This window comes from Bos taurus, chromosome 24, assembly GCF_002263795.3.
Source record: "Bos taurus isolate L1 Dominette 01449 registration number 42190680 breed Hereford chromosome 24, ARS-UCD2.0, whole genome shotgun sequence".
Lineage (NCBI taxonomy): Eukaryota > Metazoa > Chordata > Mammalia > Artiodactyla > Bovidae > Bos > Bos taurus.
In genome coordinates, this window is record NC_037351.1 from 906,080 (window position 1) to 919,862 (window position 13,783).

At 44.0% G+C, this 13,783-nt stretch overlaps 1 protein-coding gene across 2 annotated transcripts in view; it reads right to left on the reverse strand.

Annotated features, from left to right (window-relative positions):
• Window positions 1–13,783, reverse strand: part of ATP9B (ATPase phospholipid transporting 9B (putative)) — a 150,298-nt gene that overhangs the window by 27,006 nt on the left and 109,509 nt on the right. For both annotated transcript variants that reach the window (NM_001080255.1, XM_059880790.1), the window contains 1 exon segment: window positions 7,411–7,553. In NM_001080255.1, the coding sequence (NP_001073724.1) occupies window positions 7,411–7,553 (143 nt within the window).

Consider the following 13,783-nt stretch of genomic DNA (forward strand, 5'->3'; position numbering starts at 1 on the left):
TCCCCTTCACATGAATCTGTCGTGAACCACGGAGTATTTTCCACTGAACAGAAACAACGCACTCGAGCCTGGACACCACGTGAGTCGCACAGAGAGGAGGAGAGGAGGCAGAGGCGCTTTCCTGGCTGCTCTCCAGCTCGTGGGCCACCCTGTGTGCCCTCCTCACCCACCCTGGGACCAACCACCAACCCGGGAAAGCCATTTTCAGGAGGGTCCATGGTTTGAGCCTCCAATCAAAAAGATACACAACAGGCGCAGTGAAGTACCAGCATGACAGAGGGGAGGCAGGGGGCAGGCCGCGTATTTCAGAACCTCGGTGAGCTCTCATTAAAAGGGGCCCAGGAGGTCCCAACGGTACTCATCTTATGACCCTGACAGGAGACTTCAACTACTGCACGTGGATCACTTACTGTGAAAACACACACACAGCACATGACATCAATATGAAGAAACACACACAAGCATGGGACCTCAATATGAAAATGCACACACAGCACGTGACATCAGAATGAAAACACACACACAAGCCAAGTGACCTTAACATGAAAACACACACATAAGCATGGGACCTCAATATGAAGACACACACACAAGCACGGGACCTCAATATGAAAATGCACACACAGCACATGACATTAATATGAAAACGCACACACAGCACATGATCTCACTCACACAAGCAAGGGACCTTGATATGAAAACACACACACAAGCACAGGACTTCAATATGAAAATGCGCACACAAGCACATGACCTCAATGTGAAAACACACAAGCACAGGACTTCAACATGAAAATGTGCAACAGCACGTGACATCAATGTGAAAACACGCACACAAGCACAGGACCTTAACGTGAAAACATGCGCATAAGCACGGGACTTTAATAAGAAAACACACACACAGCACGTGACATCAACGTGAAAACACGCACACAAGCACAGGACCTTAACGTGAAAACATGCGCACAAGCACGGGACTTTAATAAGAAAACACATACACAGCACGTGACATCAATGTGAAGACATACACACAAGCACGGGACCTCAATGTGAAAATGCACACACAGCACGTGACATCAACATGAAGACACACACACACAGCATGTGACCTCAATGTGAACACACACACACAAGCACAGGACCTTAACGTGAAAACACGCACATAAGCACAGGACCTTAACGTGAAAACACACACACAAGCACAGGACCTTAACGTGAAAAGACGCACACAAGCACGGGACCTCTGCTTTTCCTTCTCCACAGAAGGAAAGCCACACGGGGTGAGGGGCGGGGGGCGGGTAAACGCCTGGCGAGCCCGTCCCCGGACTGCAGGCCGGCTTGGCATCTGGGGATCCCTGCACTTGTGTCGAAGCTCAGAGGAGGGGCGCCCTCGGGCACTGATGCAGTTGTAAGTGTGAACATGACGGAGAGCCATGTGATCACAGCACACGTCGGACCCTCCTCGTGGGTTCTCGCCCCCTGCCTCTGCCCCCGACGGGAGGTTTACTTAGAGACTGTTTTGACAAACACTCTCAAAAGAACGTACGTCATGTACATCCTACACACGTACATGTATGCTGCGACCAGGCCTGCTCGAGTGGTGGTGAGGGGGCCGCTCTCTGATGACGGGCGTGGCCTTCTCGTGGCAGTGGCCTCTGCTGCTGCAGAGCACAGCTCTAGGGCTCACAGGCTCCCGCAGTCACAGCTCACAGGCTTGGCTGCCTGGAGGCACGAGGATCCTCCTGGACCAGGGATCAAACCAGCGTCCCCTGCACCGGCAGGCGAATTCTTAACCAGTGGGCCAGAGAAGTCCCCCATCCCTGCTTTAAATGGAAGTAACAATGGCATGGAGAAGTCAAAGCAACGCTTGCAGTCAGGCTGTTAGTGAAACAGTGAGCAAGACAAGAACATGGACCCTCTGATGGCACATCGCACGTCTGCCACCGCGTGGCGCTGCTGCAACCCAAGACTTGACTGACAACCAGGTTCCTGTGCCAGTATCTGTGGAGCCACTCAGAAACACGCCACCTCCTCCACGAGCGTGCCATGCTATGCATAAAAGAAAGAGCTCCTAAAGTAAACGCAGCCTGACAGGTGACTATGAGAGCAACAGGGAGTCCTCGGCCTCCGATGCAGGCCGGGTGCGGACTGGGTCATCTACCGGCTTCAGAGAGCGGCTGAGGGACAGAGCCACAAGGTGACAGGGACATGGTATAAGTGGCTGGATTAAAATAGTTACTCACGGACTCCCCTGGCTGCCCACTGCTTAGGAACCTGCCTGCCAAGGCGGAAGACACAGCTTGGATCCCTGGGGCAGGAAGGCTCCGCAGGCCATGGGGCAGGTAAACCCAAGAGCCCCAACTACTGAGTTCGTGTCCTAGTCTGGGAGCTGCAACTTCTGAAGCGCCTGTGCTCCAGAGCCCCGCTCTGCAACAAGAATCCACTGCAACGAGAAGCCCCCAAACAGCAACAAGGACTCGCGGCAGCCAAAAACAAAACAAAAAATAAACAGAACCAAAGCCAACCAACCAACCAGAAAACAGTGTTACATCTTATGGTGCAGGAATGGAAACAAAACTTCTAAAGTGGTAAGACTAATTTACAAACCATGCAAGCAGACATTCGACGTTATTTAATGGGGGTCACACATTCTACGTGCAACACACCAGGCCTTCCCGTGAGCCCGGCACCACTGGCACCAGCATGTGTGTGGAACCTCACCTGACTAGCACCCCACTGTCTCTCTCCCTCACACCCGGTCACCCGCGTCAGCGAACAACCGCACCAGCGAGGCTGCTCAGGCTGCTTCACTGAGGCCCCACTCGGGCTCACCAGGCAGGAGACACCGCTGTGGTCCTCTGGGGTCAGGCCACCAGCACACACTCCGTGCACGTGTGCACACTGCTGGGCACACCTGTGCTCTGGTGCCCTTGGAAACCAGGGAGATGGTGCTTCCACGCGCCGCTGCCGCCGTCCTACAAAGCTCCCTGCGAGTCGAGTCTCAGCAAGGCAGCATGCTGGGCAACGGATGCTGTGATTACAGTGCATCCGAGAACCTGTTGTTTCAGAGGGTGTTTCAGGAATGGCTTTGTTCTACATGAAGACAAAAACTAACAAAGGAATTAATGTATTGCTTTAACAGGCTGCACCCAAGTCCAGTTTTAAAATTTATGAATCCTCGGCAGCATTGTTCTCAAACAATGGCATCTTGGGGGCGGCGGGGAGAGGGGATGTCCTCTCAGCAGGTTCGGGGCAAACGGCCTGTCCTCTGGTTTCAGCATCATTTGCGTGTTGATCACACCACGCCTAGTATTTCTGGTCAGTGTCAATACGCTCTGCGTCCTGGCAGCTAACAGATGTCTACCCTTGTCGAGTGAATTACTTTATGTTTCACGCACTGGTGGCCGCAGATGTGTCACTATGGCAACATCATTAATTTCAGATCTTACCGGAAACGTGCACTCCAATCAAACCTAATTATAGCACACGGCTTTCTTGTCCAGGAGGAGGAAACTGTAATGCAATTATTGGAATACTTCATTTTCTGTTCTGCTGCGGCAAATGAGAGATACCCTGATGGACGCTTCTTGTCAGAAAGCTTATTGATGAAGCACAAACCCAATTTACAACCGCACGAAGGCCTACCTCACAGCTCCACCAGCCCTGTGAGGCTCCTGACAGCAGCTCGCCCCCAACCCGGCCTCCGACAGGAGGGGCGCCCACACCCGGCTCATCCTGGGAGCCGTCCCGGGGCCTGAAAGGCAGAACAGACCCAGGAACTCAAGAACACCGCCGCAGAGCTACATCAGGAGCTGAAGGCTTCCGTTTAGAAGACGAGATGAAAAATATTTTCTCTATTTTATACAATTATTCTGTGTTTTTTTTTTTTTTTCCCTTAAATCTCAGGAACCAAGACCATTTATCCAAAACCTAAAGCAGCGCTGGTCTAGCCTTTTAAAAGTAGCAGAGTGAACTGTGGGAGAAATGAGGCTTTGTTTTTATGACTCTGGGCAAAAACCACTTATCCTTACCCTGACTGTAACTCCAACTCAATAAAGCAAAATGAAGGAGTTACAGAATGATAACCCCATTTTTGTTTAAAATGCAAAGCAACAGTTAGTCTTTGGAGGACAAATAACATCACAAAACCTTGACTTAACGACATCACACCGGCAGACACAGAGACTGGAGCTGACCACGTGCTGTCAGGCATGAGCTTTGTCTGTACACTTCTGTGAAACAGTAGGTCAGTGCCCCCCAGGGCAATCACGTGCGATGGCCACACGAGGACTTCTGGTCCAGACAGCACCTGCTCCCCCAGGAAGAATGAGGTAAACTTGGCACTGGGGCTGGAGGCGACCGCAGAGGCCCTGAGAGGGGCAGGAGCTGCGGCTGGGGGTGGGGGGCCAGGCCTGAGGATGTGCCGAGCCCCCAGCCCTTCCCCGCCCCATACGCCAGGAGGGGCACGCCCTGCGGGGGTCGCTGCTGCATGGGCCCCTGCAAGGACCGCCACGGTACCGCTGTCCCGGAGCTGATGCTCTCTTCACACGCACCGCTGGCTCTTGTGGCCAGAATTTTGCTAGGAACACCTGGAACGTGCTGGTAAGGATAAGGACGCGTTAGAACTCTTGGACGCTGCTGGCAGGAATGTAAAATGGTGCAGGGCTGCCACGTCACCCAGCGCAGACGCTTCCCCAGGGAACAGCCGCTTCCGAGGCACAAACGCTGGGCTGACCAGGCCAAGACCCGCCTGACAAGGTAGCCTGCCACAGGGCGCTCCCACCAACTGTGACCAGACTTGGTGAGTCTTGTCTGTGCAGACATGTCAGACGTTTCATGAAGGTGGAATGACACCCTCCTGCATTAGGATATCCTACTCAGGAGAACAGGGCGGCCGTACATTTAATTAGGTCTCGGTAAGGTCTTTCAATGTTTAAACACACATATCCACATAGTTCTTACCCATTTTTTGCTAGAATTTATTTTTTAATTCTTTATACTTTTTGTTGCTATTCTAATTGGCATTTTTAGAACAATGGCACCCCACTCCAGTACTCTTGCCTGGAAAATCCCATGGACAGAGGAGCCTGGTAGGCTGCAGTCCATGGGGTCACTAAAAGTTGGACACGACTGAGCGACTTCACTTTCCCTTTTCACTTTCATGCATTGGAGAAGGAAATGGCAACCCACTCCAGTGTTCTTGCCTGGAGAATCCCAGGGACGGTGGAGCCTGGTGGGCTGCCGTCTATGGGGTTACACAGAGTCGGACACGACTGAAGTGACTTAGCAGTCCTCCTTTTTGCTGGTATAGAGAAATGCAGTTCAACGCTGATACCAAATGCTGATACCAAGTTTACAGTGTTAACTAACTAAGCTCTCTCACCACTCTAGAAGCTCTGGGGGGGCTCTTCGGGTTTTGAGGTACACAGTCATGAACTTGCCTTCTCTGGGAACAGCCTGCCTGTTGGCACCAGGATGCTCGTCTCCTGGGGGTGGCTGTGGTTCCCGACTATGTTCACCGACAGCCGTCGACCGGGGCGGTGCTCTCTGCTGACAGCAGCTGGGTGCCTCCCTGCCCACGCCTGCCGGCTGTGGACTGACCACCTCTCCAGGACTCGGCTGGTTCTGGAGACATCTCTGACACATCTGTAACATCTCGTAGGGGTCTGGGTTTGCCATGTGCCTGCTTCTCCATCCAACAAGTTCCAGCTGTTTTCCAGAAACAGCTCAATCTCTGGATCAGCAATGGGCCATTTGTGCATTTTCCAGTGTTGTTCGAGGCTAACTCTCTGAAGTTTTCTCCCATCAGCGCAGTGAGGATGGGAAGGCACTTCCTCCACCTATCTTCTTGACCCCAAGCTCCTCAGGTCGCTATTTCTGAGTTTTTTTGATTCACCGAGTATCACCTTCCCAGCAGATTCCTCGGCGTCCCACAGAGACAAGCCCTAATGAAAACCAAACACAATCCAACAACTATTTCTGACTGAGCTGCAGGAAACCTGTAATCCCTGTATGAAGGCTGGCTGCCACAGGACACTGAACCATCGCCTTCGGGACATGGGGTATCTCTCCACTGCCGTCAGTCTCCCACAGCTCTCTGCCAGCTCTGCTCACTGCCTTCACACGTGCCCGCAGGTTCCTCAAGTTTGCGCCCTCGTGTTTTACATGGACCTCAGCGATTCTAAACAGAATCATTCTTCAGTTTATTCCACATGTAAGGGAGTGACTTTTATTCCTGTTGCTATTTCAATCTGTAACCTGCCACTTTACTGATTTCTTATTTTCAGCCATTGACTTCCTTGATTGATTGTTATATTTGTAAATATTTGTTTCTTCTTTTGCTTGTGGATCTTATTTCTAGTCCCTGGCTCACAGCAGTAGCTGGAGTAAATGTCAAAGCCTGGTACATGTTAGTCTTTCTTTTTCCTGACTACAGTGAGGATTTTTCTAATATTTTATTAAAAATAAGGTTGAATTGTAATTGAGATATATTTTATTTGTTGCTGTTTCGTTGCTAAATTGTGTCTGACTCTTTTGTGATCCCATGGACTGTAGCCCACCAGGCTCCTCTGTCCAAGGGATTTTCCAGGCAAGAATACTGGAGTGGGTTGCCATTTCCTCCTCCAGGGGATCTTCCAGATCCAGGGATTGAACCCGTGTCTCCTGCAATGGCAGGGGGATTCTTTACCACTGCCAATGGTACGGTATAATATGGGAAACCCATATTTTCTTTACCATTTATAGATTTTACTTCTAGTTGGCTAAGAATTACAAAGGAATTTACACCATGAATCAGTCAGTCAAGAAGGGATTTTAACCCTTAGATATGGCTCTTGTTATAATTCTGGATTCAATTTGTCATTTATTTAGTATGTTATGGACTGACAAGAATTCTTTGATGAAAAAATTAAAAAATGAAATAAAGACAAAGCAAATTTGGAGCAGGGGACCCTATGGGGAAGAACCATTGTAGAGAGGCTCTTTGGAGAACGTTACTGTTAAAACAAACATCAAATTCACAGATCTTATTAATCCTCATTTTCTTCTACCAGTTTGTAACTACCATTCTATAATAAACAAGCCCTGTTAGCTCTTAAGAAGCTACCAGAAAGGTGTAACACAGGCAGTTAAATAGAACAAAATCACAAGTGTAAGGATGTGGAAGTTCAAAACACAGAAATAAGTTTTTAAAAGTCTAAGAATCTCACATCTCGCTAATTCTGATGATCCTGTTATGTCAGAATCGGGAGACTGGCTGGAGGCCAGTTTCGCAGTCAGTCTGGGGATCGCTGTGAACTCAGCACTCTCACACATGTGCATACACACCCATACACACGCGTGGGCACAGGCAGGCCAGGGTCCCCCCACCCCCGCCCAGATGCCTCCAGGTGCGCGTGGGCAGAGCGGCACCTGTCTTGTCGGTCAGCAGGTACACCAGGCGCCCCAGCTCCTCCGGGATGGTGCTGGTCCGGACCACGGTGCCGGGAATGTGCTCGTCTCTCATGATCATCCACCCGTAGGCAGCCTTGCCCATGTCCAGGTTCACACGCAAACTGCCAGAGAAAACCCACTGCAGTCGTTAGTGACTCAACACCTCATGTCCAGCATACTTTCGATAAAAATTCATTTACAGAGACATGCATTCTCTGTAATGTGAGGTGGAAGAGATAGATCACAGTGGATTTCAGACTTTAAGAGAAATGAATTTGTTGACACCTAAGTCAGCAGGCCCCTTCTCAGCCAGTTGCTCATCCTTCGCCCATCAGCCTGGTTTGCGATGCAGCTGGAAGGACCTGGGAGAGGTGGACAGCAGCGTGGGTCCGGGCTCAAAGGGGCCAGCGACACGTGGGAGGAAATCACCCCGAATCACTGAGCATCAGTATCTGAGAGGGGTCTTGACATCCATCCCCGTGATTCACAAGAACAAAGGAGAAGCTCCCCGCCGCGGAGGAGGCCGTGAAGGGGAGCAGGTTCAGGAGGAGGCTGGGCGAAGGCCCTCCGAGCACCAGCCCCTGAGCATCACGTTCATAAAAACAGAGCAGAGCCACTGTGTATGAAGGAAAAACACCTTCAACTAAGACGATAACACCATATAGGGAGGAAGCAGAGCTTATGTTCACTCTGATTCACACTGGACATCTTGATCAAATGTCAGTCCATTAAAAATTTTCATTTTTAATGCCAAAAGTTTCTAGAAGCTCAAACTTCAAACACCAAGTCGACAGAGTAATTATCATCACTTACTTTAAGTTATTTTTTAGTTAGATATTTAACTTACTTTTTAGTTATGTTCTAATTTTATGGAACTTCAAAACACAGGCCTCTGTTCAACTGGTATTGGATTGGCCAAAAAGTTTCTTCTGTTTTTTCCGTGAGATGACTCTAGTAGCACTTAGTTATCTTTAACTTCATTGACACAATTTTGTTAAGATTGTATTGTGACAGTTGTCATAGCATGCATTAAAAAAAAATGAATAAAATTGCTGAATTTTTGTGTAGCCATTTTAATACTGAAGATGGAAAAAAAGCAACATTTTTGGCATATTATGCTTTATTAGTTCAAGAGAAGAAAAAACACAACTGAAACACAAACAAGTTTTGTGCAGTTTATGGAGAAATTGCTGTGACTGATCAAATATATCACAAGTGGTTTGTGAAGCTTCATGCTGGAGATTTCTCGCTGGACAATGCTCCGCAGTTGGGTAGACCGGCTGACATTGATAGCAATCAAATCGAGACATGAACTGAGAATAATCAATGTTATACCACATGGGACACAGCCAACATACTCAAAATCAAGTTTTCAAATCAAGTGTTGAAAACCATGTGTACCAGCTTGGTATGTTAATCATTTTGATATTTGGGTTTCACACATGTGAAGTGAAAAAAACCTTCTTGATGGTATTTCCACATGTAATTCTTTACTGAAACGTAATGAAATGTTCTGTTTTTAAAACGAATTGTGACAGGAAACGAAAAGTGGATACTATACAAGAATGTGGAATGGAAGAGATCATGGGGCAAGGGAAATGAACCACCACCAACCACACCAAAGGCTGGTCTTCATCCAAAGGTGATGTTGTGTAAATGGTGGGATTGGAAGGGAGTCCTCTATTACGAACTCATTCTGGAAAACCAAACCATTAATTCCAACAAGTACTGCTCCCAATCAGACCAACTGAAAGCAGTGCTTGACGACAAGCCTGGGGAATTAGCAGAAAATACATCGGCTTCCATCAGGATAACGCAGGACCTCAAGCTTTTTTGCTGACCAGGCAAAAACTGTTACAGCTTGGCTGGGAAGTTCCGATCCATTCGCTGTATTCACCAGACATCGCACCTGCAGATTTCCATTGATTTCAGTCTTTACAAAATTCTCCTAATGGAAAAAATTTCCATTTCATGGAGGACTAAAAAATGCACCTGGAACAGTTCTTTGCTCAAAAAGACAAAATGTTTTGGAATGATGGAATTATGAAGTGACTGAAAAATGGCAGAAGGTAGTGGAACAAAATGGAGAATATGTTGTTCAATAAATTATTGGTGAAAATGAAAAACATGTCTTTTACTTAAAAACTGAAGGAACTTTTTGCCAACCCAATACTTTATAGTTACACTTTTTCTGAACAAAAAATTTTTATTAAGCCTTCTATTTTGAGTATTATAAAGTAGCTACCATATACATATTTAAGCTCATTATATTACTAATTTAGCAACTGTGAAATTTTCTAGAGACCTACTCCAAATAAGTGGGAAAACGGCTGCAGTTCTAGATGGTCAGTTGAATCAGAGGCAGTTATGACCTTTACTGCTAAATAATGTTGTTTCTGTTCAGTCACTAAGTCCTGTCTGACTCTTTGCAACACATGGACTGTAACCAGGCTCCTCTGTCCATGAGATTTCCCAGGCAAGAACACTGGAGTGTGTTGTCACTTTTCAAATATAGTCAGCTTTTCTGCAAAGAAACAAACAAAATCCAAATAAACCAAAAACAACAAACACCACATAGCACACAAACATATTATACCACGAACAAGAGCCAGAGGAAAAATACAAGAGAAAAAAACTGCGGAAGGTGTGAGATATACACGTGGGACAGGCGTGGACTGTAGCCTGGACACACAGGGAAAATGAGAAAAATATTTGCATGAAATAGGCAAAAATAAAAATGGAATAGTCAAGTCCATAAATAAATCAAATTTTAGAACTAAAATAATACCAATAACTGAAATTTAGAAATTAGTTTAATGCCTGATTAGATATAGCCAAAGATGAAATCAGTGACTTGGAAGACAGGTCATTAGGAATATTATTTATTAACAGAATAAAGCAAGAAACAAAAAAAGGTGGAAAGTACAAAAGTAAAACAGGAGAAACAAAGGGTATGGGTGAATCTCTGCCCACCCAGAATAGGAAACGGCAGTATATTTAGGGACAAACTGAGAATGTTCTTGGATGAGTGGAAGAAACCTATCTACAGATTCAGGAACAGACATCTATCTAGACACACTGTGTCAGAGAGCAGGACACCACCAACAAAGAGCACACCTGAAAGATGCTGGGAGGGTGCCGGGGGTAAGACCGAAATGAAAAGCAGCAAACAGCAGCCGCAGAAGCCAGAAGAGAGCAAGACAGACGTGACAACGCAGAAACCTATCCACAGGTGAGACTGTTTTTCAAGAGGAGAAATCTGGAGTTCCCAACAAAGAACCTCTCTAAACAAAAACTGAAGAATTAATTTCTGACAGAAGGAAAATTATTCTGCATGGAAGGTCTGAAAGGTAAGAAGAATAAAACATTGATAAACCAAAATTAAGAGGGAATGTGTAAAACAGTAATCTCATACAGTTTAAGAATAACTACAATTAGGATAAATTACAAAAATGGATTAGGTCAGAAGGGGCAAATAGAGTTAAACATTTGTAAGATGACGTGCAAAGCAAACTAATACCTTTAGACTCTGAGAAATTAGGAATGTTTTAAATTTCAAGGATACATACTAAAAAGAACAGAAACTCTTATAAAACCTACCAACTACTAGAGAAAAGGTGGAATTGAAAAAAAAAAATGGTAAGAAAGGAGAAAAAATACAGAATAGAACTATACATTAAAAGCACAATATAAAATAATAGATTTAAACTAAAAATACAACAGTATTACAATAATTGTGTATGCACTAAATAGTCAAAAACTATGAGTAGATTAAAATTAAACTTTATGCTATTTACAAGAGACACATATAAATATAATTACACAGAAAAGTTGAAAGTACAAAGATGGAAAAAGACATGCCAAGCAAATTAAAGCCAGCTGGCGTCACTATATTAACATAAAGCAAAGTAGAATTTAATGCAAAAAGCCTTAGCAGAGATAAAGAAAGTCACTTTCTATTGAGAAAATACATAATTCAGCAGAAATATGTAATGATTTAAACTTGGATACCATCAATAGTAAAGTCACAAAATATATAATACCAAAAATAGAATTCAAAGGAAAAATAGATGAATTCACAATACTGATGGGTGATTTTGACACCATCCTTAGTAACCGTTAGAAAAGGTTGAGAAAACAAGCAAAAGGTACAGAGAAACTTATGAACAAGATGAACAATCCTGACCTAACAGACTGTGAAGCACTGAGACCAACAATTCAGACTTCATGTTCTTTTCAAGTACACAGTGAATGTCCACAAAAACCAACTAAATATTGGACCCTATAACTAGTCTCAAAATATTTCACAGATGTGCAATAACAAATGGCATGTTTTCTGACAACAATGCAATTAAGCCAACTATGAACAGAGACATGTTTAGAAAAGTCAAATATGCTCATAAACTAAGAAATAACTTTGTAATAACCATGGGTCAAAGAAGAAATCACAGTGAAGACTAAACAATCTGTAGTTGACAATCACAAAAATACTACACATGAAATCTTCTAGGATGCTGCCAAAGTAGTACTTATATAGAAATGTATAGCCTCAACTGCATATATTCAAAAAGGTTAAAATATGAAAACCAGTGAGTTAATCATCTATCTGAAGAAGAAGAATACAAACCAAAGAAGGTAGGAGGAAAGAAATAAAGTAAGTTAACATTATTAAAATAGGAAAATATTACATAGGCTTAGGGAATCAATAAAGTCAAGAGTAGGTTTTCCTAAAGACTACTAAAGATGACAAAACCACTGGAAGACTAATCAAGAAAAAAAAAGAGAAAGAGAAGGGGCAGAAATAAGTATCAAGAATAAAGACGATCAATACCACAGATCACACTTATAAGAAGAGATTATAGGAAAACATTATCAACAAACTTTAATAAAAATTTTTGAATATTTAGGTACAGGTGATGTATTTCTTAAAAACCATACTTTCCAAAACTGACTCAAGAAGTTAAAAACTTGAAATAAAGTTTTCTGACTAAAGTTAACTACTTAAACTTTAAGTATTTAAGAAATATAAATAAACCAGTAGAGAAATCAAACAACCTTCCACAACAAAAAGTTCAGGCTGACACGGGCTCCTTGATGTGTAAATCTCCAAGGAATAAATAATTACAATTTTAAACAAAAAATTTTGGAGAAGACTCATTGATGTATTTTAAGAGAACAGCATAATCTTGACACTAAACACCAAAAGACGATGTGAGAGGGAGGCATAAGTTAATCTCACTCAGATAAACCAATGCAAAAACTTCACAAAAATGACAAGCAAATGGAATCCAGTAATGCATGAAGGAGTATTATACCATGACCAAGTTGTGCTTTTCCCCCCAAATAATACAAAGCAGGTGTGACATCAGAGAGTCAGTTGGTATAATTTGGCAAATGAATATCTGAAGAAGAAAAACTTAAGATGAAAAATCATCTCAAAAGATTTAGTACCAATGTTTAAAAAATTATATCAGTGATTTAAAGACAATTTTTAACAAAATAGGAATAGAAACAACTTCTATTATATATTGTAAAGAAGGGGTTCTGTAAAAACTTCTAGCATCCTTACGATGAAATGTTGAAAGCTCTGCCTTTCACACCGGGAACAAAAGAAGAATGTCCGATATCACTAACATTAAGCTAGAAATCGTTGCTGCAATGACAAGGAAAAGAAAGAAAGGGTGCAAAAAAACTGAAAGAAAACAAGCTATCATTATCTACTGACTAGGTGATTATCTACAGAAAAAAATGGAATAGATTTCACATTAATAATTAGAATCAATAAAATTTTACCAAAATAGATGGATTCAACCATTTTTATAGAAATCCATTTTATTTCAAAAAATGGCATTTATAACAGCATTTGAAAAATGTCAAGTATCTAAAAATAGTTCTAACAAAAGTTATGCAAGATTTCAATGAAAGTTTTTAAAAGGTTTGAGATGTTAGAAAAGACCTAACACAGGTAAGAGATATTCCACAGTCATGGTTTGGAAGATTTAGTATTAAATGTAAATGACCAAGGAGAGCCTGCATGTGCGCTCAGTCGTGTCTAGCTCTTTGCGACTCCGTGGACTGCAGCCCGCCAGGCTTTTCTATCCATGGAATTCTCCAGGTAAGAATACTGGAGTGGGAAGCCATTTCTTTCTCCAGGGGATCTTCCCAACCCAGGGATCAAATCCTGTCTCCTGCATTAGCAGGTGAATTCTTTACCACTAGCGCCACCTGGGAAGCCCAACCGAGGAGAGCAAAGGCATTCAATGAACACATGGAGGACTTGTTTTTATCAAATACCAACTTACTATAAGGGCTTACGAATTAAGGCACTTTGTCATTTGGTCAGGAAAAGACA